The sequence below is a fragment of the Elaeis guineensis genome, chromosome 4 (assembly GCF_000442705.2).
Source record: "Elaeis guineensis isolate ETL-2024a chromosome 4, EG11, whole genome shotgun sequence".
Lineage (NCBI taxonomy): Eukaryota > Viridiplantae > Streptophyta > Magnoliopsida > Arecales > Arecaceae > Elaeis > Elaeis guineensis.
In genome coordinates this window covers 73,015,680-73,042,925 of record NC_025996.2, presented here as the reverse complement: position 1 = coordinate 73,042,925, position 27,246 = coordinate 73,015,680, and the positions used below count along the sequence as shown (strand labels likewise).

At 40.1% G+C, this 27,246-nt stretch overlaps 1 protein-coding gene across 5 annotated transcripts; it reads left to right on the top strand.

The window, feature by feature from the left end:
- Positions 1–1,850: 1,850 nt before the first annotated feature.
- Positions 1,851–25,416, top strand: LOC105034918 (NADPH-dependent aldo-keto reductase, chloroplastic). 5 transcript variants are annotated; one of them, XM_029261765.2, is made up of 4 exons: positions 1,851–2,221; positions 3,320–3,916; positions 6,132–6,398; positions 25,054–25,416. In XM_029261765.2, exons 2-4 carry the CDS (start codon positions 3,350–3,352, stop codon positions 25,294–25,296), a joined length of 1,077 nt encoding a protein of 358 aa, XP_029117598.1. In that variant the 5' UTR covers positions 1,851–2,221; positions 3,320–3,349; the 3' UTR covers positions 25,297–25,416. The 5 variants fall into 5 exon arrangements, with proteins under 5 accessions (XP_029117598.1, XP_010908552.1, XP_073112769.1 ...); XM_010910250.2 differs by having other exon boundaries at positions 1,853–2,221; positions 3,341–3,916; XM_073256668.1 differs by lacking the exon at positions 1,851–2,221 and adding an exon at positions 2,247–2,553 and having other exon boundaries at positions 3,341–3,916; positions 6,132–6,432; positions 25,054–25,228.
- The last annotated feature ends 1,830 nt before the right edge of the window (positions 25,417–27,246 follow it).

Genomic DNA, 27,246 nt, shown 5'->3' with positions numbered 1-27,246 from the left:
TGGAGGAGGAGCCTGAGAAACTGGAGATGAGGCCGGAGCTTATGGAGCTCGCTGAGATCTGGCCGCGGAGGTCGTGGATCGCCTGGTGGATTACTTTCGGGGAGGCATCAAGTGGAGATCTAGAAGGAGAAGGAGAAGAGGATGTCAGAGAAGATGACCGGAGACAGTCCCGTTGAGCACTCCTTTAAGAACAAGGGTACTGCGAAGACAGAGTGCCCTTCCTCTAGCGCCAATTATGTTGGTGCAGAATTCCGCCGAAGCCGGAGAAGTTGGAGTTGAGATGACCGCGGCCGCCGTCGGGACCTGCAAGGGAAGTCTAAATCGGAGTTGGGGGTGCTCCGGCAAGATCCTCCGATGCTCAAGTCAGTACTCTGCTTCAACAGAAATGGAGTGCTCGAGTGAAAATTTTAACAGAGTTTCGAGATAGAGTTTAGAGCTTATAGAAGAACATATCTAGGGGGTCCCTTTTTATAGACGGAGAGCGTAACTGATTGACAACGACGTCTGTAACCGCCTGATAGTGGGCCGTTCAGAGCCACGCGGAGTTTGTTACGGAGAGTAGTGGCGCCAGGGGCCGTTTAGGGCCACGTGGAGTTTGTTACGGAGAGTGGAGTGGTGTCCGTTGTCGCAACTTGCTAGAGAGTTCGGATCTGTCGGCTAAAGCTCGGCTGGGATGTCTGATGGAGCGGAATGGCTCTCTATCTCGTCGATCTAGGAAACGCTCAGATGTTTCCGAGGTTGTGACGGGTCTACTGTTGTTGGGTGCCTAGAGCACTGATGCTGCAGGCGGGAACCATCTGCTGTAGAAGCTCGGACGGGGACTTTCTGTTAGGAAAGTCCGATTTCATGAAGAATCTGACGGAGGGTCGGCCGGCGGTGGACTTTAGATGGCGTGGGGAGGTTCGTCTGCTAGAGGAGTCTGGGGATCCTGTGGAAGTCTGGATGGCGTTGTTGAAGTCCGGCTGATGCTATTGAAGGTTGATGGCTGGGGAGGTTCGACAGACACCGGAGGCGATCGGCCGTTGTAGAAATCCAACTGCTGAAGTTGTCTGTTGTAGAAGCTCGTCCGGAATCCATCCGCTATGGAAGTTCAGACGGAGTCCGGTTCTTGCAGAAGACTGAAAGGAGGTCGCTTATTGTAGAAGCTCGGTCGAAGATCGGTTGTCGTGGAAGCTCGAAGTAGTGACTTGGCCAGTGGAGCCTGTCCCGTTGTAGAAGCTCGTTTGGGATCCAGAGTAGAGATCCGAAGTAGACCGCCTGTAGTAGGAGTTCGGAGTAGACTGCTTGCTGTAGAAGTTCGGCTCTCGCAGGAGCTCGATGGAATCCGGAAGGCGGTCGACCGTCGTAGAAACTTGGATGGAGTCTGGTTACTGTAGAAATCTCATTGTCGGAGAAGCTCGGATATTGACGAAGTTCGGAAGAAGTTCGGAGTAGGATCGTTGTGGCCGGAAGAAGTCTGGAAGGAATTCGGAGAATAGTTGATCACTGTAGAAGATCGGCTGATAGTGAAGCCCAGAAAGCTTTTGGAGCGGTCCGGTAGATGAATTGAGAAGCTCATTGTTGGAGAAGTCTGGATGGTATTATGGAAGCTCGGACGGTCGAGGGGTTCAGAAAGACGCCACACAAGGTCGGAAGTCAAAAAAGTTCCGGAAGGGTCGATCTTTTACAAACTTCGACCGGAGGTATTTTATACCCAACAGAAATCAATCCCATCCAAAAATAAATATAAAATAAATATAAATATATATTGTTTTAATATAAATATTAATCAATTCTATTAATATCCGATGAGTTATCGTCCCCATCTCCATCCCTATCCCCATGGATAAACGCATTTGTCTCATGGTTTATTCAGCACCCTTCTTGCTCGTTTAAGCCATCCCATGAAATACGGTTTGCGTGGGGAATTCATCAGCCTTGGGCCCATTTTCTCCTGTGGCGAGGGCCGTTCCCCTGTGCCTGTCTTTTCTGGGAAGTACCGAGGGATTGAGGATGTTTTTTACGGAGAGCGACGGAAAGAGACAGAGACACCCCCTGTTCCCCGTCTCCTCCTCTCCTCTCCTCCTCTCTCTTTACCGTTAGAATTCTTTGTTTCTTTCTCATTTCCCCTCGCTAAGAGCCAAGAATTCAAACCAAAAAAGCGATCACAATAGCCACGAAAGCGGGGCAAAGGAACAGGAGTCCTGTTCCCATCTTCATTTATTCACCTCTTTTATATGAGGTAGGTAGGCGGTGATTTCTGGTCATCTTCAGTTAGGTGAGCGATTGGAAAATAATAATCAAATAAAAACGTAGGTTTACTCTGTTTCTCTTTCTCTCTCTTCTTCTGTTGAATATTATATGAAACGTGTGTCGTTGGATTTTCGTGGGTTGCCATTCCTTGTTGTGTTTCTGTTGAACGCGTCTCCTTGGGTGTGGGATTTTTTTTTTTTGGAAATGGTTAATATTGGTGATGTCTGAGCTTTTTGGGACTTGATCGGGGAGGTGGTGAGATTGGGATCCTTTCCTTTGGCGCTCGAGGCTTCTTGGTCTTTGGAGAGGAAGAAGAAAAAGGTGTGTTTGGGTTGCCTTCATCCTTTTTGTCTGGTTTTTGAGGCTTTTTCGCTGTTTATTTAGTTGCCTTTCGATCTATTTGGATTATTTCTTGTTTGGGCTTTATTTATTGCTGCTCTCTTGTTATATTCTGGGTGTTTTTTTTATCAGACCTCGAAGAAAAATTGTTTCTTTTCTTCGTTTTTTTTCCTCCTTTCATCCATATCTGGTAGCCGCTGGTATATGGAGTTTTCTTCATGTATGGGTTTGGTTTACTTTTCCCTTGAGATTTTGAGTGTACTATTTTTTTTCCTCAGGGTGGTGGCTTTTCCCTTCGAAAAAATTGTGCGTTTTTTTTCCCCAATTTCTTTCTTTGGGATGTAGTTTGTTGAAGGAGCTTGTCCTCTCTGTTTCATCATTTCCTGTTTAATGCTTTAATTATATTCATGTTTCCTAATTGAGCTTCGGTATATTGTTTAAGTTAGTATTTCCCTTAAATGGCTGAATGTTTTAAATTGCTTGATTTGTTGATATCATAAATATCATTTGCTTCTGAGATTGATGGGTTCCTGGAAGTCTCAATCTATTGTCCTACAAAGATAATTGGTCTACCAAGTTCCTAATTTTCCATTTATAAACAAAATATTGAATTCTTGGTCTCATTTACTGATGAACTTTTGGAATTTAGGTTAACTGCTCCTTCAAGATGGGGCTCGTTTCAGCTCCACTAGGATCTTTTGTTTTATTTTGCACTTTATTTAACATGGCTTTTTTTCTTTTGACTAAGTCTATGGCTTCTCTTAAATAGACTGGAAGGATGAGAGGAAAGGGAGCTGCAACTGCAAACTACTTTGTGTTAAATACAGGGGCTAAGATTCCAGCTATAGGACTTGGAACATGGCAATGTGGAGGAGACATCTGCATTGAGGCAGTGGCCACAGCTTTGAAGGTTGGTTACCACCACATAGACTGTGCGCACCTATATGGTAATGAGGTCGAAGTGGGGAAAGCTCTGGCTGAAGCTTTTGACAGTGGACTAAAGAGGGAAGATGTGTTCTTGACTTCCAAACTGTATTGTGCTACCAATTCACATAAGAGAGTTGAAACTTCTGTAAGAGTTTCTTTGAAGAACCTTGGTGTTTCCTACTTGGATCTATATCTTGTACATTGGCCTGAGAATTCAGCTTTTGGAGATGCTACTGATCCTCCATGGAATTCAGGGAGTGAATATAGGCAGTTCTTGCATCGGTTAAAGCCAACATGGAGGGCCATGGAAGATCTTGTGGAGATGGGTCTTGTTCATGCTATTGGTGTTAGCAATTTCAATGTTCATCAGATTAGTGAATTGCTCCAGTTTGCCAAGGTTGTTCCAGCTGTCAATCAGGTCTGTTTGATATTGCCCCCCTTCTATTCCTTAACATCCTGCATTGCTACTTGTTAAAGAAAGATCTTTTAGAAGTTAGTTAGGCTTTGAAAGCTGCAGTGGAGGAAGATTATTAGAAGTTATGCCTGATGTTATTGCTTAAACAATTAAGCAAGTAATAGCCAACATTCTCCATGCGCTTTAGAGTTTGAGACATGTAATTTTGATCATTATATCACTTTGATCCAATCCCTAATGCAGTCGGAATGCTGAAGCCATGGACATTCTATTCATTTTGATTTTTTTCCTTAAATTGTTGCTGGGACACAGGCACCTGAGTTAGATTTATGATTAGATAGAAGGTCCAAAAGTCAGCAAAAGAGGGGGGAAAGATACAGGACTTGCACGAAAATATAACTTTAATAACTAAATTATGCATATACTAATGCTTATCTTGCAATATCAAAAGTATGAAAGATAACATCTAAGGTATTTCATCTTCTACGTAAAATTAATGAAGTGATTCTCTATTGATAAATGGATCTAAGTAGTGATTGATTAATTCTTGGTGTCACTTTTGAGTTCGGACATTCAAATAATTGTGAATTGTTAGATATATACATTAAAAGGTGTAACACTGGTAAATTGGTGATGCATAAGAGCTTTATAAGTTCTCACAACCATAAATCATGAGATATGAGATTGTTCATTTGCTATATTTACTTACAATTAAAGGGTATAAGCCAAGGTTCGCGGTCTCAATACTAGGTCTTGTACCGGTGCCAACTTGTTACTATATCGGTATGGGACTGGTTCGGTATACCGAGTGTTAGACGCCTTTCATACCATGTATCGGTACCTAACTGGTATGGTATGCCTTTTATCGTGCGGTTCATTCAGGTATGGCAAACCTAGAGCATCACTGATGATGGAAAAAGAAAGACACTAGTAAGATATGAAACATGTTAACTTACAAATGTTTTAGAGAAATAAAAGGAAAGTGTTATATTCCTTCTAAATAGTATTTTTTTAAAAATACTTGTTTCTAATCCAAACTTGAAAATTAGCTTCAGAATACAAGATACATGACAATTTGATTTTTTTTATTAATTACCTTCATCCATGTTCGGATTCCATGAACTACAAAAGCCCGATCCTAACATCATTATGGTTGGTTGGACAACTATAAGTCCAAGAAGGTGAGGAGGTCAGATAGGAGCAGAAATAAGGTTAATGGGAATTGAAGCACATTGGAAGTTGGCAAATGGAGGATTTGTAGTGGCGAGGCTATGGAAGATAATTTAAAATACTTTTGAAGTGGAGGTTGTGTCAGGCACAAATCATTATCAAATTGAAGTAGTGGAGAGGAACCTACTAAATGGAAGATATGTCAGTGAAGCATAGGTGGCAGAAAATATGGAAGAGGTGAGGATCATAAGGTGATGGCTGTCTCTAGGTGTGTGATCGATGGGCTTGATACTGTTTAGGTTTAGCCTATCTCAGTTAAGCTTCTGGCTAACCTATCAGGACTGAGGTTAGGTAGGAACTAGGATTGAAGTAACCCATTATCGCTTTTCCTCACATTAGTAAATTGTCATAAAGCAGCAGTTTCAACCTTCTTTATATATTTGTTTCCCATTGTTATCTCTCCGTGCATGCATGTGTGTGTGCGCGCGCACGCGCGCACGCTTATGTCTGTCTCTTTGACATGTGCCATTCTCCATATGCTGCATACATTGTCAAATTTACAGTTTTTTAGAGTTTATTGTACAATCGAGGCATGATTGATTGGAATGTTAATAGTAAGGTGTGAAAAGAGTGGGGCATGGATTTAACAAATAAAAAACTGGAATGATGCTAGTGAAGGATAAGGTGATGAAAACATAGTTTAGATATTTCGCAGTTAATGATATTGATAGATTAAATGAGAAGTGCTGTAACTGTATGTGTATCAAATATAAGGGACAATGAGAAAAAAGTTTATTATGGAAGTGAGTGCGATTGCTAATAATAACTAATAGTAAAACTGGTTAGTTTGATCATAACCTGGATTACTTTGACACCACTTGTTATCATGGATAATGGTTTAATTAGATCTATATTATATTCCTTCATTTCACAAATGATAATATGTGCCTTCCTGGCTTGGCCTACCTTGCTTTCCTGCTATTATACTTGAGCTATTAAATGAACTTACAGAGTTTTCTTACTCAGCTGACTGACATGGTTACTTTAGGTAGAGTTGCACCCTTTTTGGAGGCAGGATGAAGTTGTAAAGTTTTGTCAACAGAAAGGTATCCATGTATCTGCTCATACTCCATTGGGAGTACCGACAGCTCCTGGTATGTCAACCACCAGTCCTGGTCTGTCTGACAGTGGATCAGAGGATGAACCTGGAACTCCTAGAATAACATTCAGAAGGTCAAGATCAGTGCATGGACCAATGCTGAAGCTTTCTGTTGTTGAAGATATTGCAGAATGCCACAACAAGACAGCTGAACAGGTTATTGGCTCTAGCTTTTCCTTAATCTTTATCCGTAAGTTGATAATCTTTATTAATAAGTTGATCATTTACCATCAATTTGTTGAACAAAATAGTCTTGCAGAAGAAACATTTAGCACTTGGCAATAACTTACAATTTAGTTTTATTTGTTGAGGGATATGGGAAACTGACAACTTCCTAGTGCTGAATTAACTGAAAATTTTCTTTGCTGAAATAATGTTCTGTTTTTATGCTTAATTGTGTCAGGCACTTTCTTTTTTTATGTATAAGAACCTGAAGGACTATGTTTTATATATGGATATAAAGAAAAGGTACCTAGTTAGATTTTCTTAGAGAGCATGTGGAATATGGATTAATCAGTCTTAGGAGAGAGTTGAAAGTTCTCATGTATGATGTGAATACAATACATACATAATGATATATGCAACTATCTCCAACAATTAGAAGATAAAAATTAAAAGCCAGTGGTATCCCATATATCTGATGTGCCAACATGATTGGTCTATGCATCATCAATTGTCTAGAAATCGGTTTTTTTGGATAATGTCCACTTGGAAATGCGTAAAAGCTAAGAAGATATGTTTACTAACGTTTCTGGCAAAAATCATGAGAGATCCAATGATTCAGAATGTGAAATGTCCGGCATTACTCTATGATCTCAAATCCTGAATCCTAGTGAAGGGAAGATATTAAACGTTGATGTGGGTCATGGAGTTGGATTACATGGTTTGAAATGAACAATGTGATATGGATAATTAGGATGAGGACAGCAATTTTATTACCGTTGTATATAGTATATATCATATTCTATGATATTGTGTTGGGATCTTCTCTTGCTGTGTAGGGATCGCGGAACCAGCAACAAGGTCCGAGAAAAACTTTGATGGCAGATCTATCACCAAAAAAAAACAATTTACAAAAAAAATCAGCAATCCTATAGATCTAAGGGATTTACCTCTGAAAGAGCCTTAGATCCAATCCTCTTGCTTCCAGATCTGAAGTACCACCATAAAAGCCTTCAAACCAGAGGTCCAAGGGTGTGGAATCCTCTTTGGGTGGTAGCAAACTCGTGGAACCCCTTCAAGATGGGGCGGCAACACAAGGAGGGGGGGCGCTAGCAATCCTAGCACCTCCAAACTTTCCTATTTGTGTAGGCGACCAAAAAAACCCTAGGGTGGCTGCTGGTGGCGTGGAGAAGACAAGGAGATAGAGAGAGAGAGGAAGAGAGAGAAAATTAGGGAGAAAATGGCTTTGTATTAGCTTGGTTCAATTAGAAACACAATACAATGTATATATATATAGGGTCAATGTGATCCAACCCAAAAACTTCAATGGCTAACTTAATGAGATTGCGTTCACTCAAGCCCATCTACATCCATAACTTGACTTAATCTGACAATCTTAGATTCAATCCTAGCCTAAATATAAGTTAGCCCTTTGAGGCCAAATCCTCTGAAATCCAAGATCTGAAAGGCTGATAGCCTTTCATCCTAGGGCCCAAAATACCCTAGACACCCTATGAACTCCTCATGGGCTTCAAACCTTGGCCTTGCCCTGGGCCACCTGAGCCTTAGGAGCACCACACTAGATCCTACAATCTTCATTTTGGTGCCCCAAGGCTTCAGCAAACTTCGTTCGATCCATCAAGCCCATCAGTGCCACACAATAGAGAAAGCTGTCTGTGGAAGTACTTTCGTAAGTGCATCAGCTGGATTCTCCTTGGTATGAATCTTCACCAGCTCCACCTCACCATCCTCCATGAGTTCTCTGATCCGGTGGTACCTGATATCGATCTACTTCATTCTCGCATGATAAACGGAGTTCTGTGCGAGTAACAGTGTACTCTGGTTGTTGCAGTGCATCCTGATGGTCTTCTGTGGGAAGTCCATCTTCAGTGCCAAGTCCTTCAACCATAGGACTTCCTTCACTGCCTTCATGATGCAATATACTCTGTTTCGATGGTGGATAAGGCCGTTATGGGCTGCAAACAAGATCTCCATTAACAGGACCTCCATTCAAACAACACAAAATCTATCGTCAAACATGAGTATCACATCTCCATCGAAATTTGCATCTACAAACCCCTCTAACTACCCCCAAGCCTTTTTGGATATGAAGTGTCCCTCAGCGTCTCCTCACTGTCCGTAGCAGATGCCAACTCCAACTAAACCCGTCAAGTATCTGAATATACCCTTTAGTGCTCATCAGTGCTCCCTGCAGGCTGCACCATAAACCTGCTCATCTGACTCACCGCATGGGCTAAATCCGCCCTACAACACACCATGGAGTATATAATGCTTCCCACATTAGAGGCATATGGTACTCTTTTCATCTTCTGAGCCTCCACTTCAATCGGTGGCGACATAGTTTTCGAAAGGCTGATGTGCCCGGCAAGTGGCAGCGCTGCTAGTTTGGCTTCCTTCATCCCATATCTCTCCAAAATCTTTCGTAAGTAGCCTCTTGAGATAAATATAGCAGCCTCTTGGCTCGATCTTTGAAAGTTTTCATGCCTAGGATCTTCCTCGTAGGCCCAAGTCCTTCATCTCGAACTCTCGAGACAAGGCTGCTTTCAATTCCTGCACAACTTTCTTATTCTTGCATGCTATCAGCATGTCATCTACATACAAAAGTACATCCTAGATTCATCCTCCAGAGATCTTACATGCACACATGGGTCATAATCGCACTTGAAAAATCCAATGCTCCTCATGAAGGTATCGAATCATTTGTACCACTGTTCGACGACTGCTTCACTCCGTACAATGACTTCATCAAACAGACATCCCCCTCTGACCCAGGCTCTCTAAATCCCTGTGGCTGCTCTGTGTAGATGCTTTCCTCTAGATATCCATAGAGAAACGCCGCCTTGACGTCTATTTGCTCCAGTTCCAGATCTTGAGCTGCAATATGCTCAACAGCACCCTGATGGATGTACGTCTGACAACTGAGAGAAAATCTCTGAATAATCAATTCCTTCCTCTGTGAGTACCCTTTGGCTACAAGCCTAGCTTTGTACCTTACTCCATCTTGCTCTGAAGGTGCTTCTTTTCTGGTGAAAACCCATTTGGAGCCAATGGATCAAGCACTTTCCAGTAGATCCACTAGCTGCCATGTCCGATTCTTCCTGAGAGACTCCATCTCCTTCATCATGGCCTGCAACCATGACTCCTGATCCAGACTCACCATGGCCTCCTCAAAGATCACTGGATCTCCATTGACAGTGATGAGAGTTTAAGAAATGGTCTCATTAATGCCATATCGCACCGGCTTGCGAACAGTGTGCTTCGGCTTGTGTAATGCCACTCCCCTCGCTATCCTACAAGTCTGCTGCATGTGGCTGCCTCTGCATCTCCTCTCAGATAGATTGCTCTCCTCACTGGTCCTCCATAAGTGTAGGAACATACCTGCCCATCTCTACGTCAAAATGAATATGATAGAGGTCGAAGTTGATGGCAAATCACCTGTATGTGAGTGCTGCCCAATGCTGTCCTGTGTTGACTTTTAGCTTTATCCGCACCTCTCGACTTCTTCAAGATGCTCTTCTTGTCAAGAATCACATTCCTACTTATTGTGGACCTCTGAGAATGAGGATCTACCAATAGGTAACTCTTGATACCCTTTGGATACCCGATGAAGATGAGCTTCTGTGACTTTGGGTTCAACTTGCTCCTTTCGGCTCCCTCCACCAATACATAAGCTGGACAGCCGAGCACCTTCAGGTGGTCAAGCTCTATCGTCATCCCACTTCATACCTCCTCTGGAATGCCTCCATTGAGTTTTCTATGGGGAGACCTGTTAACAAAAAAATATGCAAAAGTTAGAGCATCACCCCAAAAAGACTTGGATAGTGATGCTTGCAGCCTCAAGCTTCTGACCTTCTTTATCAATGTCCTGTTCATTCTCAAGGCCACACCATTTTGTTGGGGAGTCATCCTCATTGTGAACTGGTGTTTGATCCCATTCTTCTCACAGTAGCTTCTAAAGTCAAAGCTAGTGTACGCCCCTCCATTGTCAGACCTCAGGCACTTCACTGGTTGTCCTATCTCTTTCTCGACTTCAGCTCTTCAAACTTTAAACGGACAAATACCTCTGACTTTTCTCTAATCAGATATACCCATACTCTCCTGGAGAAGTCATCTATGAAGGTAACAAAGTATCTAGCTCCACCTCGAGCTGAAATGGGTGTCGGTCCCCATACATCCAAGTGAACAAGCTCCAGAATACTTTCACTTTGCTTGGTATGCTGGCAAACCTTATCCTGTACTGTTTGCCGTAGATACAAGGCTCACATAGATCATTTTTCTCCTTTTTGAGTGTTGGAATCAGACCCCTCTTACTCAATTCGTGAGCCCTCTGTCACTCATGTGGCCTATACGATAGTACCATAGCTAGTAGGCAAGCTGTTCTTCCTGTACTGCCGCAAACACCTTCGCACTATTTGTAACCACTGAGCCCTCCATCCTATACAGATTGTTGCTCGTGTTCCCCTTTCATCACCACTGAAGCCCCTTTTGATATCTTCAAACATCCACTGTCCGGTTGGCTACCAAAAGCATACCCCTGCTTCTCCAAATATCCCAGAGAGATCAGGTTCTTCTTCAGTTCCGGCATATGCTTGACATTGGTGAGTATCCGTATGACTCCATCATACATCCTCATCTTAATGGTACGAACACCAGCAACTCGACATGGGTGATCATCTCCAAGACTCACACTTCTTCCATCGGATTTCTCATAAGATGCAAATCACTCCCGATGTACAGTGTAGTGGTGGGAACATGCTGAATCCAGTATTCAGTGGCTATCAAACTTTGTGATCCCATCTGACACAACCAATAGGTCATCTCTATTGTCCTCAGATGATAGAGCACCACTCCTGTTGGTCGAACCATTCTTGGAAAAATCCTTTCCCTTCTCATTCTTCAGAAGTGGGCAATTCCTCTTCAGATGATCAGGCTGATGACACTTGTAGCACTTTCAAGCCTTTTGATTCTCTCGAGACTTTGACCTTTCCTTTGATTTATCTCGATCCTTCTCCTTAGACCTCCTTTGCCTCTCATTTATAGCAAAAACCTCTGAATTTGGATTTTCTTTACATAGCTTTTCTTGCTGCTCATTGGACCTGAGAACCCTAACTACTTCGAAGTTCAAGATCTCTTTTCCATATACCAATGTAGTTATGAGACCATCATACGAAACTGGGAGCGAACATAACAATAGGAGAGCTCTATCCTCCTCATCTATCTTCACATCAAGGCTCATAACATCCGAGCATACTTTATTGAATTTCTGGATGTGAGCAATCAAGTCTCCTCCTTCAGACATCCTCAAACTGTACAACTGTTTCTTCAACCACAGCTTGTTCGTCATATTTTTGCCCATATGTGTGTTCTCCAGCTTCTTCCAAAGCCTTCAGTGTGGTTTTCGTGCTTATCTCAGGTAGGACTTCATCAACAAGGCACATTCTGATTGTGCTAAAAGCTATCTCCTCTAACTCCTAATCTTCAACACTGATCTTCTCAGGCTTTTCTCGAATCAAGATTTTGTAGATTCTGTTCTGAACCAAAAGATCCTTCATCCTTTGCTGTCAAAGGCTGAAGTTTTCCTTGCCATTGTACTTCCCAAAGTCCGTCTTGATGCTACTCGATGCCATTTCAACCAGATTTTCAAAAAACAAACAACAACAAATGAAACAGTGTTCGAGAAAAAAATCTGTTCAGCACCTTACTACATTCGAAACGAAATTTTGATCTTTCCTCCACCAGATCTAACTCCAAAGCTTAGATACCAAATATTGGGATCTTCCCTTGCTGTGTAGTGATCGCGGAACCAGCAACAAAGGTCCGAAGAAAACTTTGATGGCAGATCTATCATCAAGAACAAAACAATCTACAAGAAAAATCAGCAATCTTATAGATCTAGGGGATTTATCTCTGAAAGAGCTTTAGATCCAATCCTCTTGCTTCTAGATTTGAAACACCACCACAAAAGCCTTCAAACCAGAGGTCCAAGGGCATGGAATCCTCTTTGGGTGGCGGCAAACTCGTGGAACCCCTTCAAGATGGGCAGTAACACAAGGAGGGGGGCGCTAGCAATCCTAGCACCTCCAAACTTTCCTATTTTGGTGTAGGCGGCTAAGAAAACCCTAGGGTGGCTGCTGGTGGTGTGGAGAAGACAAGGAGACAGAGAGAGAGGGAAGAGAGAGAAAATTAGGGAGAAAATAGCTTTGTATTCAGTTTGGTTCAATCAGAAACACAATACAATGTATATATATAGGGTCAATGTGACCTAATCCAAAAACTCTCATGACTAACCTAATGAGATTGCGCTCATTCAAGTCCATGTACATCCATAACTTGACTCAATCCTACAACCTTGGACTTAATTCTAGCCTAAATATAAGTTAGCCCTTTGAGGCCCAAATCTTTTGAACCCCAAGACCTAAAAGGCTGACAGCCTTTCATCCTAGGGCCCAAAATAGCCCTAGACACCCCTTGAACTCCTCATGGGCTTCAGACCTTGGCCTTGCTCTTAGCCACTTGAGCCTTGGGAGCACCACACTAGGTCCTACATATTGTGCTTCAAGGTCCTTGGCACGGTGTAGAGGTTTGTATCCTTGTGGCATTCATGCTAGCTCATCTAGTTATTTATCTACATACATGAATTAGTTTTTATTGCCGCTGATCCTAGGACGTTGATGTGGACCACCTCTATGGACCTGTGAGACAATGGACAAACAGTCTAGATTGGCTCTGATCAAGCCTTTCATGCATAAGTTAGAAGATTTAAAGGGAAACAAAAGGAAGAAAGAATAGACAAGCAGGGTCTCCCCTAGCTATGGTATTTTTTTGCATTACCTCTTTGGTAGACGGTCTCTGGCAAGATTTTTAGAATTGATATCAGGACCCGAATCGGTTCCTGACCTGTTCGGTATGGTATCGATTCTATACCATACCGACACTTGAGATGGTGAAGCATGTCGATTCCATACCGACATGCTTTTTTTTATTATTTTTTTAGTTTCTTTTCAATCCAATCATTTTTTAAATTTTTGAATGATTTTAGATCTAGATTAATATTTATTTATGTTATATAATATTTTTATTTTCTATCACTCCAAAATAAAATAAAATAAATCTAAAACAATGCATTAAATGTGTTTAAAGTATAACTACAAAGTACAATGTACTAACCTCAATATCTCTACTGATTTAGTTTCTTGTCGAGTGTCGATGACGTTCGTAGATATCTGAATCATTCACATAATCAGAAGGAACATCAATCCATCTTTCTAATCAAGCGGTATTGTAGTCCTAAACTTTCATCCCATAAAGCATCTGCTCTGGATTGTAGGACATCTTAGATCTCTCACTCAGGCTCTGACTCTAAGAGGTATCCTTGAATTAATGGTACGACTGTAGAAGGATCCATCCAAATACATCAACAGCAAAATCTGATCTGTAAGATGCTCTGGATTGCATCAGATAGTATTTACTGGAAGACGATGCTTTGGATGCACCATATCCATATAGATCATAATAGGATCTATAATGCGAGGATGAATTTGGTACATCTATACATCCTACTCCACGTGAGGTCATCTGCAACACATCGTATGCTGAACAACTTCTAAGAGCCCGTCGCCTATATGAAATCATATCCTCATGAGCTCTATCAAGATATGCACCGTGGCCTTTATTCTGTGTGGCATGCATATATTGGGACTCATCGATGAATCAAAGATCATTTTACGGCTGCATCTTAAAAAGGTGGTCTTTTGTCATCCAATCCCTTCTTGGTTATTAGATCCATGACCATTAGAATTGTTATCACTCTCTCTGGTCTCTGAATCTAAGTGAGTTGACTCCACTCTCTTTATCGGAGCTGTAACTGTCGTTTCTTTTTCTATCTTTTCGCTGAGCAATTGCTTAGCCTCTCCTCATGCCCCCTGTGATTAACTTTGCTATACCTAAGAGGATGGATGTTTTCTTTTTGATTGAGATGATCGATCTCGTCTCAAAATTTTTTGCTTAAATCTCTGGGAGGATGTCTTAGAGTCACATGATGAATGACTTTTTTGAGGGGTCATCACTGATCAGCTAGAACCTTACGTAGAATATTTTTATCTACCTATTGCCCCGAACCCACCCTAATCTCTCTAGCTACCAAAATGGTTGGTTATGGTGGGGATTCCAACTCATCAAGCTTCAGCTCATACTGTTGGTCTACAAGCTATCCGATTATCGGATCCTCATCAGTAAGAGTATAATCATCTATCGTTCGATCTATGTACTTCATCTATACTTTTAGATGCATTTTAGTCTCAGCCTTAGATTGTAGTGAACATATACAAGATCGTTGAGTTGCCTATATGTTAGACGGTTTTTTTGCTTGCTGTGGATAAGAGTGAAAGTTGATCAATTACACTCACAGCCACTGAAGAAGATCATTTGGAAAGGAATGCGGATAGTCATGCCTTCTAGATTATTTATGGACTATTCAAAATGAATTCATCATTCAGCTGCAAAAATATTAAGCAAAATTTCGTATCAAATTACGTGAAATTAATAGACATAATGTCAATAAAGTCTTGTCGTTATTGATATCTGATTTATTTAGATTTATCTTTTTTTTTTGCTTGCAATAGCCGATGAGAGTCCAAAGCTGTTTATCTCCTCTCTAAATTATTATCTGTAGAAAATATATTTGTTAAGTTAATAAATATGTTATTAATTGAAGACCGTATTCAGTTAAATGATTATACCTCAGTTAACCTAACATACCTCTTGCAGACACAGCTGTGAGTTCTGAATCGAGCACTATCTTATATATCATATTATAGAGAGCGCTCAGAAACTTATTATTTATATCTATCTTAGGTATGGTGTACTGGAATCTCAGATTCAGATGGTAAGCTATAGATAAATTCTACAAATGATTAAGTAAACTTATACAAATGCAAGAGTAGGAAAATTTTCAAAAGATTCTTAATTTCATGCTTGCTAGATGTAAGTTCCTACCCATCTGATAGTCCCATTGTCGCTCGATGATGCTAATATATTTTTGGGCATATTTTGGATCTATTTTATCGATCTATTTCTTTATCTTCTCCATCATGTAATACAAGAAGTCCAACTAAGGGTATCTTTCGCTGTCCACAGCACGAAGCACCTCATATAACGGCTTGATAGTCTTCACTATCTTATCGGCTTATTGTCAGAATGACCGACTTGTCACCAAGTTCTCCATGTGACTTTCCTTAGTGCCAGCCTTCGCGTATCTGTTCTCCTGCCATTCGGCACTAATAAATATATGATGCAAGGCTACTTTCTTATTTAGAAGGCTATTAAGTGCTATGTAGTTTATAGCAAATCGTATGACACTTAGTCTCAAGATCGTTCTTCTAGTATATATCCGCATCAGTGATAGGATCTATGTATAATTATAGATGAATCTAGTAATAGTCTAGATTGAGTTCATTGCTTGCTGCACCCGACGAAGCTTCCTAATATTTATCAACATGAGGTTTATATAATGTGCAGTATATGGAGTCCAGTAAATATGTAGTCGCTATGCCATCAGTAGCTTTCTGATGGTCCTATATTGCGGTCCATTATTTGTGATGATCTGCATGATATTCTACTTTCCTACCACATCAATCATCTCCTCCATCAGTCTGAGGATGTACATGGCTTCGTACACCTTATCCAAAGCATCAATTGATCCGTGAAAATATATTTTTCTATCAAATATGTAAAGATGTTTTATCTGATAGGAACGATCCAACATCACACATCACCATCAGTCTGTATGTGGATTATTTATTCTTATAAGAAGAAATCTGTCTCTGCAGAATCTCTTTGTTATTGTCAAAAAACTTACCATAGATGTCCTTAGATCCTAAAGATCTATATCCGGGCCGACAGCCTGTATGGCTGAAATGGCAAAGCAATAGTATATGTTGTCTGCTGTATTCGCTGGAATGTAGCTGAAATGAAATCATGATCCAATAGCTCGCCACATATCTTTTTTGTTATCCATCAGTATACTATCAATCCTCTACTGCTTTGAATGCTTGCTGGAGAAAGCCCATAGATTCAAGTCATGGATGGTGGCTGCTGTTGGAATTTCTTTGGAGGACTTCTTCTTACTGCCAAAAGTCTCTAGTATAGATGAATTACTGTCTCTATTGACGGTTTCCTTGATTGAGGTCCTAAATTCAGACTCTTCTCCAACGATCATAGAGCTGGATCTCGATTGAAATTAGTGAAATATTTCTTCATCAGCTGTTAGATCTCTTATAGGCATTTTAGGCACATGACTATATTGGGATAACCACTAACCAAGTGCTACTTCAACTAATCACTTCTTTTTTGAATTCTATGTTGCACCATTTGTATCTCTAGTGGTGTCGAACTGAGAGCATCTCGTCATGATCCCAATCAATGTCACGTTCTGGATTCTTCTTATTGATGGATTCATTTTTGCAGGTGTAACAAAGCACGCCAGCTTAATAATTATATAAAAATAAAAAAATTATCATCTCAAAAAATTTAATTTTTAAACTTCAGAAAATATATCCGAATAATGTATTTCATAGTTTTAATTTTTCATAATTTTTATTTATATCTAATTTTTTAATATTGAAAAATAATTTAAAATCTCATAAATTCAGAAAAATATGTTATGTGCTTCAAATAATACTTCTGAATGAGCTAAAATGTACTACTAATTTTATATATTTTTTAAAATTAATTATATATTTTTTATTATTTAATTAATTAAAAAAATATTTTTTAATTTAAAAAAATTAAAAATTTATTTGAGTTTAGATCTAAGTAGAAACATATCATAGATACTAGATATATTTTTCTAAGCCCATAATATACATTAAATACTATTTATTTTTTAATATTATTGAAAATTAGGCCTAGACCACTATGTGCATCATGCATCAAAATCTTCACAAATGGACATCAATTTTATGCTGAAAGTAGCTTGAATCATCCTAAATATTCTAATTTTACAGTTATTTTTTACTTTTATTTTTTATAATTGTTTTCAAAAATATATTTTTAATTTTAAAAAATATATAATTAACAAAAATTAATGATTTTAGCGTCATCATGTAGATCATCCAAAGATCTAAAATATATAATGAAATCATATTAAAATAAAAAATTTTGGCATGATTTTTCCCTATTTTTCTATTTATTGTCGATTTTTGACAAAAAAATTGAAAGAGGGAAAGTTGGGTTACCTTGAATCTGATCGAAATATCTTGATTTTCCAACAAAATCGCGGAGAATCTAGCGATTTGGGGCATTCCTTTTTTTTGTTCTATTTAAAAGTAAACAAACGAAGAGACAGTGAAGTAACACTTTGCCTCTTGAATATATAAATGGCTAAAAGCTACCCACCACACACCCCACCCCACCCCGGTGTGCCAGTTCGATACGGGGTGTACTGGGCGGTTCAGCCCGGTATGGAATTTCATGGTCTCTAATTTAATTTATAGGTGGGATCTCGCATCTTTAAGGAATCATATTTAAAAAAACTTGAGGTCGTATGAACTGCTGATGAGGCATAACAACTATGAGGATGTGTTGTAACAATTTGGCACATGATGGGATTGCTGAGGTTATGTGTAGATTTGAAGTGGAGGGACCGAGTTGCTTCCTTTGCAGGAAGATCTTGCTCGACTCGAATCGATGGTTGAGGTGGCCAAGCTAGGCTAAGAGACATCGACCTTGGAGGTCGGCTACCTCAGGTCTGGTCGCAGTGGCAGAAAAGGCCCAACTAGAATGCTTAGGAGAGTTTTTTGATGTGTTTGGGCTGCCACGTGATTCATGAGTTGGATGACTCTCATTGTGCTACATCACCTTGATCATTAAATGCTATAATTCTCTCCCCCCCCAAACACTTTTGAGCCCAAAGCACCTCTTTTATTCAGGTGAAGGAAGTAACCATCTGTCAAACTCGTTGCCACTTTAATGAGGGCATTAACTCCAAAGTGGTGTTCTGTGATGGACGAGTCTTGATGCTTTGCCTTTAAAGTGTTATTTGACCATTTGGAGCAATGTTGGTGGATTTTGTGTCTGCCGATCTTGATGGAAAAATGATTGAGCGGATTGATCCAAGCCTCCAGAATTCTTTAAAGGGTGGTGCCCCCTGCAAATCCACCCTTCTTGAGAAGGCTCTAAGAATCCTCCACATTGTTTTGAGAGGAACTTTTGTAGAACCTATTCACCAAGTTGCTCCAAATCCACCTTGGGTGGTGGTTTTGCTACTCTTCTCCTTTCTTTCCTCCTAGATAGTTGGCCTTTCTGTTGATTCTCTCTCGTTTTACTTTTGTAGGATGGACTCCCTTCGGGAAAGGCATCTACAAAATCATATGGAAATGCTTCCTCTGGCCTTGTGGTTGGCTAAGGAGGTAGCCGAGGTGGAGACTAAAGTTGGATCCCTCAAGAGCAGGCTGGTAGTTGAGAAGGATCAAACCCAGGCAGCACTGCTCATAGTGGTTGCTGCGGAGGAAGAGCCGAGTTCGCTCGATTTCGGGTCACTTTGGCTCAGAAGAAAGCTTCTCAAGCGGTGGAGAGATTCATGGCATCGGAAGCTACTGAGCATGGCTCGCTCTCACTGTTGTCAAATCCTTTATGGAGGGTTTTGACGAGCGTTGAAGTTGAGTGTTGAGGCTGTTCTCATGGGCTGACTTAAGCAGATTTGATTAGGTCGTTGACAGCAATGAGGCCGGGGAGTAGGATAGTGATAGTGAGGCCAACGAACCGTTGAGCTCCAAGCAATAGGCTTCTATAGACTCCCTCCTTGCACTTCTGGGCCTTGTAGAGCCGAAGCACAGCTAGTCCAGACGTCTTTCTTTTATAATGTACTAGTTTTGCTCGATTTGACTTGTTGTGTAATTATATTATTAATGAAATAAAAGAAAATTTTGTGTACCTCTGTGGTTTGGATGTTTTGCTTGAGGTCATCCTAAGGATGCCAAGGTGGGTCAGATTAGGCTAGAAACATGAATCTCTGTCCGAGATTAGCTAAGTACTTTGAGATGAAGCTGTAACACGATAGTGCCCTTGGGGATTGGTCGAGAGAGAAACAAGGTCGAGAGACCATAACGAGGTGAGATCATAATAAGATAAGCCAAAATTATAAGCTAGAATGCCTTCTAAGCACTAACATCATAATTCCATGGAGTGCTTCAAATCGGAAAGAATACCATCATCATAATTAAGAGATAATTAGAGCTTGCCTCATCGGAGTAGAATATAATCCCTTGCGAGCTTCTGATGAGAAGTGAATGCTTGATTGAGGATGAGTATGAGGGCTAACGGGCCTGCTAGAATCTTGGGGGTTAATTGGCCTTAAGAGTACATGAAGATGAGAATAAGGGCTAGCAAGCTTGCTCGAACCTTAGGGGCTAACGGACCTTGAGAATATATAGGGATGAGTAGAAGGGCCAACGAGCTTGCTTGAATCTCGAGAACTAATGGGCTTTCAAAATACATAAGGATGAGTAAGGGCCAACAGGCCTGCTCGAACCTCGAGAGACCAATACGCTTTGAGAATACACAAGAATGAGTATAAAGGCCAACGGTCTTACTCTAACCTCAAGGACCAACGGGCCTTTTGTCAGCGAATACTTAGGGTGATCGAACCAAGTGTGCCTCCTAAATTGAGCTAGGATTTTTTAGATAGAAACTCCTCCAAGGTGTCTAACTTCTATGAATTTGTTTGACTGGTGCTGCTTTGGCCCCTTTGGTGGGGTGTGAAATTTGAAACACAATTCCACTATTTATTAGCAATAGAAAATACAAGGATTCGGAGGTAGAATTCTTGCTATTTTTTATATCCTACCATAGCTAGCGTAAGGAATTTTTGAGTTTGTTCGCTTGGCATGAATGCTCCTAGCTCGGTTGGGCTTTACCATTATTTTGCTTAGCTGAAGGGCTCAAGCTGCTCGTTGGAGGTCTTTAGAAGGTAGTGGCTATCATGCTGGCGAGGGTTTGATTACCATCCTACATTTCAAAAGTTTGCCTACCTTGGTCGGGGCTCCAATGATCGCTCACGTATCATCTAAGGTATTCTCATTGGACAAGGGCTTCAATGTCGTTTTTTAGTTGAAGGCATCCCTCTATGTCGTGCCCATGATCTTTGTGGAATTGGTAACATTTGCCTATATCCCTCTTCTTGGCATGGGTTCACAACTTTGAGGCCAACATAAGTAGTTTCGGTCCTGGATCTCCATCATAATTTGGGGTCTCAGTGCATTGAGAGGAGTATGCCTCTTAGACTTATGCGGTGGACTTCTAGGTGGTGCAACACTTTGCTCTTCTTGGCTGTGTTTTCTCTTCAGATCGTCGTTTTCGCAGTCTTTGTGCTTATGTTCTCCTTTCCCTATTGCTTCCTTCCGCAGCAAGGGTTTTCTTGGCATTGATGTATTTGTCCGTCCAAGTTGGGATTTTGGCTAAATCCTTCAGAGGCCTCTTTTAAGGCCTCATTCATCACCACAGTTGTTGCATTGGATGATCCAGTTCGCACACCTCTAACTTCTTGACGTTGAATTGATTGATGTTGTTTTGGAGGGACTCGTCTTCCCCTTGTTTGATAGCTAAAAAGCCTGTCAAAGCTTTTCTTCATCTTCTGCACTAATGAAGTGGTTGGCGAACTAGCGGTCGAATTGGTTGAAGGAATAGATTGAGCCCAATCGGAGGCCTAAGCACTAGAGTCGAGCTGCCTTCCTAAGCATGGTTTGGAATGCTCGACACATCGTAGCTTCCGAAGCTCCTTAGAGTAGCATGAGAGCTTTGAAGCTCTCGAGACGATCCATTAGATTTGTGGTGCCATCATAGAGCTCAAACTGGGGTACTTTGAACTCCTTTAGTGGGGGCTCCTCCATAATTTCTTTGATGAAAGGTTTGTTCATCACCTCGAGATCGTCTCCATCTTCGGCTTTTCACTTCTACAAAGCTTTGATCTGATTGCCCATCTCGATTTTGCTGTTGAGGTTTGCCTCCTACCCAGAGACTCCCTGATTGATGTGGAGAGATTGTCGAAACCAGATCTAGCTTTGGGAGGGGAGTGGGAGCGGCCTTGTTGTTGACATCTTCCATGACCTTCGGGATGGAGGTAACTGCCTTGGGCCAGGTCATTGAGTGCTGAAGGAGAGGCGACCCATTGTTGTAGATCTTGTACCATCGCCATAAGAGCTTGTACCTGCTCAACTAGCAGGCTAAGTTGCTTGACATTGGCAGTCTCTACACCTAGTTGAGGGGGTGGAGACCTTGGGGAGCTATGTGGAGAGTCATTGAACTCTAGCTAAATGGCTCTTTGGTGATTGTTTCTTCTGAACTTCATGGATTTTCTTCCTTCTTACCCATGGACAATGCCAATATGTTGTTGTCGATCCTAGGATGCTGATGCAGATTGCCTTCATAGACTTGTGAGACAATGGACAAAAGGTGAGAGCTCACTGGATTGGCATTGGCCGAGCCTTTTGATGCTTAAGTCGGAGAAGGGTTTAGAGGAGAACAATAGGAGGAAGAAAGAACAAGCAGGGTCTCCCTTGGCTATGGTGATATTTTGTCTTACCTCTTTGGTGGAGGGCTTCTGGGTTTATTTATAGCTGGGATCCTGTATCTCCAGCAAATCGTATCTCAACAAACTAGGGGTCGTACCATAACAAACTAATGACATGGTGTAACAACCTTAAAAACATGCTATAACAACTTAGCACATGATAGGATTGTTGTGGCCATGTATAGATTTGAGGTAGAAGGATTGAGCTCTTCTTTCGCAAAATGATCCTACTCTGCTCGAATCAATGGCCGAGGTGACTGACTAAGCTTGAGAGATATCGGCCTTAGAGGTCGGTTGCCTCAAGTTTGTTAGTGATGGCAATGGAGGCTTGACCAGAATGCCTTGGAGAGTTTTTGGATGTGCCTGGGCCACCATATGAGTCATGAGTTGGATAAATCTCAGCATGCCACATTATCTTGGTGATTAAATGCTATAACAATATTAAAGCAATAAGCACTGACATGTACAATTGGTTGTGCAAGACTATAGCATGCTTAACTCTTGTTTTCTGTCCAGCAACCTTGAATCTTGTTTCCATTTAGGAAGTCCCGCAACTATGATAGTGCTATTTTTTTGCACTTTTTTAATTAGGATCTGAAATTCTGCTTTCTAGTTTGGACACATAAAAAGTTGACATTCAATATCATATCAAAGGTTTCAATTCATGATAACTCATGAAAAAAAAGATCCATGCAAGATTAATAGTATATAAGCTTGGCTGGCACTGGAAATACATGAACAACACCTACAATGGAGTGTCAGTGTGTAGACATATATGAATTTTAAGCTTGGTTTATTGTTTGTGTGTAAAATATATTTGTGTGGTATCAGTTTGTATTAGAAAATATTTGAAACTGTTGGGCACATGTTGAATGCAGGATTTTAAAGATTAGTTCAAAGCAAGTTTTTAAATCTCAAACTAATGGTACATTATTTGTCATTCTGCATCAGCCCCATATCAATTCAAGGGTGTCAGCTGGTTTGGCACACTGTGAATAGATATGGGGGGCATACCCTATCTCATAACATACTTGTGTGTAAATGGTACAGGGGCATACTATGGGTTTTGACACCATGGTGTATAACTTTCTTTATTTGTTTGCAGTATGTCTGCATACTAGTATCAAGCAATTAAAATTGGTCTATGACTAAAAAACTTAACATATCATGTTGAATCATTTTACAAATTTGTCTCTCTCCATTGAGATGTGTGCCAATTGTGGGCAGGCATAATGTGCATGACATGCCAACACTTTCCCAGCATAAGCTGGATGCATGATACTTGATCCTTGATGGAGGATATGATATTGGATATGAGCAGTGGAAAGGGGAGGAGGGTTGTTATGCAGTGTTGCTTTTCTCTTAGACCCAATCTTTTAAGACTGCAGTTAGTAGTGCTAGAAGGAAAGATGAAGCAGAACAGAATTGGAAAAATGAATGACAAAAGGGAAGAGGAAGATGGTTAAGAGAATGAGGCTAATGGAAATTAAAGTAGGAGTAATTTTGTAATGGAGAGGGCAGAGATGTGAGCTAAGAAATTTTCCTTAAAAACCTTTTCTGCAGGTATTGTAGATGTCACCTTTGAACAATTTCGTATCATGTTTAATCTGTGGATTCCATGGGAACTCAAGTAAAAAAGCTTCTTGAAATGCCACATGTGGCAGAAAGAAACAAAAACCTTACATTTAGGATCCTGCTTTGTGTCAGGAAATTTTGCTTTCAATAGGTCAATATAGAATGAGAACTCTCTTTGTTTTTTTTTTTTTTAAAGCTCGAGAGCTATGGAAAAGCTACATGCATTCTAGTATGGCCCTTTGTTGCAGAATCATAATGTAACTTTGTTGAAGCTCAATCTTGAGGTTAAAACTACAAGGGATAAACAAATTATCTTTCTTTCATCAGAATCCTTTGCAATGTATCAGATTCCCTTATTAACATCCAGATGCCATTTGTGAAGAAGTCACAAGAAAATATTTTCTACACATAGTGCATGTGAATGTGTATGTTCAGGCACACTCATGCATGATTATATATGCATGTGCATGATTGCGTGCATGTAAACATGCATCTATATATCCATATGTATTATGCAGTTAGTTATACATGTATATGCATGCATATGGGAAAACAGAAGAGGTCAATGATCCGACATACCAAAATTTTAGGGATAACAGAATTGTTCTAGAAGGTAATTTGTGGTGTTGTCAGATTCTCATGTTTGTAGGACTGGTGGAATCCCTCATCCTGCCCCTCAAATACTACCCTCCTCAACTCTTCTAAGCATGAGAGGTATTTGATGCAAATAGGGAAATCAGGTATCCAAACAGGACTCCAATATGTAATTTGATGCTGATGTAATCCAAATTATAGCTCGGGTCCTGGGCTTATTTCTTTTCTTCCATCTGGTGTTTTCTGTTTTAAAGATTCATGGGTTGCCTATTCTTTTTTCCTAGTTTTATTGATAACTTTTTTTTAGTGTACTCTGTTGCCTTCCAAAGTAAATGTGCAAAATTCCACTTTAGGTATGCAAGTGCCCATTTGAAGCTAATTTCACTTTGGGTCATATATGGATGGACAAATGGTTGTGGAATCTTAGCTCCAGTGTTGGGCTTGATATCACTTGAACTTGATGTGGACTCCATATGACATAAGATGGTTGTTCTTTGGAGAGAATAAAGGACACTTGAGCCATCAATGTGAGAGAATTTCACTCGGCTCTACAAAAAGGTGTGACTGGTGAGACTTCTGGTAGTAATGCTTATGGACAGAAAGTTGATGAAGACCTTTTGCTTTCTGGCTCGCATGGCTGTTATATGGCTTTATAGAGTCACCCTTTAGTTATGGAACCTTGCCCCTTTGTTTATGTTTCTAATATATAAATCTATTCAAATTTAAGGTTTCTTTTTCTCAAATACAGTCATAAATCATATTTATTTTCATAATGATAATTGGATCATCAGTATCATTTATATATTTTTTATTTAGAGTATTCATTTATATTACTTTTGAATGAATTTGTATGCATTCTCATTGATGGTGCATTTGTACTTTCATTTATTATAGGTCATCCTGAGGTGGGGACTACAGCGAGGAACTAGTGTGCTCCCATGCAGCCTAAATCCTGAGAAGATCATGAAAAATATAGATATTTTTGATTGGTCACTCTCTGATGCGGAATGGAATAGGTTGAACAAGATTGAACCACAGGTATGCCTTTTTGGAAATTGGCCTGGGAACACATCTGAAAGTGGGTTTCTGTTAGGAAGTGGACCTCTCCAGGCAGTGCACGAAGATGATACTGAATGAGATTATTTAACCTTACTACTATCTCCTGAGATATGATAAACTAGAAGAAATTATCGTTTTAGAAGTGAGATTTTTTACAAGAAATTTCTGGACCATCAAAAATTGATGGAATTCTCTCAAGCTTTTCTGTTAATTTCTGCTTTCACTTCATGTAGTAGCTTATAATATTTTCGCTTCAACTTTTCCTATAAAAACTGTCAAAAAACAAAAACAAAAACAAAAACAAAAACAACTTCTCTTATAAAAGCACTTAAACAGTCTGTTAACTGTAAGAGTATTATCTAAGCTTTTTCTTTGTCAGGCTGTTATCAGTCTGCTTCTCCGAAGCTGGGTCGGTCATTTTGCAGCACATGCAAATTTATGGCACTTTTTGGTTGCTACAATACTAAATTACTCAATTGTTATGGAGATCAATGCAGTCCTTTTATGTGAATTTTGTAATGGTTACGGAGTCTCTGGATTCAACTTTTTACGTAATCAGATGAAAAACTTTGAAGGAATCTCTGGATTCTGTTTCATTTTCATTGACAGACTAAAACTTTTATCTAATTTGCTTATATTGCGCCTCTGCTAGCATTTTCATGGTTAGTAAAGATATTTTTTACTGTTGTTTCCTAGTGAGATGATCAAATCACTATAATTATCAAGTGTTGCATATTTGTGATGTTCGTACCACCTCTTAGCTCCAAGCATGGAGGCCGTAGTAGGTGTCATTGCTGAATTCAAGCATTTCTTTGGGGCAACCTTTGTATGAGCTACATGACCAATTCCAATGGGCCATTGAATTGTGTCGGTGTTTATCAGACCAACATTCATGTCTGCTTCTGTGATGCATGTAAAGCTACACGCTGATGTGGTGGTACGTGGCTCTGCTATGCATGAGGGCCATCTAGTGTTGCATGGCCAATCTGGTGGTGGTTCGTCGGTGAGTAAACTTGCATGGGCATACTTTTCCAGGGTTGTGAATGTCTTAGCAACCAGAGCTCCAGACATGAATCATCAATGCAGTGGGAAGGCGGGTGGCCTACATGCACCCCAAGTACCAGAATCACCCTACTAATGCTCTGCAAATTGAAGCCATTTGTCTCTACATCGAGGTAGGTGACTAGGACAAGTCACTGATGAATTTGGCTGGTCTTCAATTTCTTAAATTGTTGCACAACTCAAGTACACGGGTACAATTTCTTCAATTTAAGCTAGTTTCCTGATTTTCAGAAGACATGTCTTAATGTTGAGGAACGGGAGTACATGGTTACAATTTCTTAAATTGTTGCAAAGTTGTGTGGCATGAACAATGATGTTAGGAGGGATGATATCCTTACCTATAAGCATCTCTGCTGGTCTGCAGTGCGAACCAAAGACCTTTTGGTTGGGGAAATGCTTCAAAGGGATTAACAAAAGAGATAACATCGTTGAAGACTCCAAAACCTTAGATACAACCATGATGCTTGCTGTCATGTCATCTCTAACATGTACTTTAAAAATGTTATATTTATCATTTTTTCATAGAGTACCTTAATTGATATTATTTTATATTAGAATAAATTATAAAAATATCTTCTTAATTTTATTCTAATTTCACTTACAATCTTTCAATTTTAAAAAATATCAAATTAATTTTAAATTTTCAAGATGTTCGAAAATTATTCTATCATTCATCTTCGTTAATGAAATAATATCATGTGAACAGCATATGATATTATTATTTTATAAAATGATTAAATTAATCTTATTTTATTTCTTTCATTTCTGATTGCTCTCTTTTCGATCTCTAGCATCGACATCCTCCTTTCTCATTCTTCTCTTTCTCATCATCTATTTCTTCTCTCCATCGTTCTCTTCTTCCAAGCCCACTCATGTGCCTTCTCTCTCAATGGTGGCTCCCTCTATCTCTATTTATTTTTCACTGATGACCTCTCGTCCCTTCTCTTTTTTCTCATTAACTTCTCC

Coding starts and splice junctions, on each gene's coding strand:
- LOC105034918 (XM_029261765.2), top strand. CDS start 3,350: ATGAGAGGAAAGGGAGCTGCAACTGCAAACTACTTTGTGTTAAATACA. Junction 3,917..6,131: donor TTGTTCCAGCTGTCAATCAG/GTCTGTTTGATA, acceptor TGGTTACTTTAG/GTAGAGTTGCACCCTTTTTG. Junction 6,399..25,053: donor ACAACAAGACAGCTGAACAG/GTTATTGGCTCT, acceptor CATTTATTATAG/GTCATCCTGAGGTGGGGACT.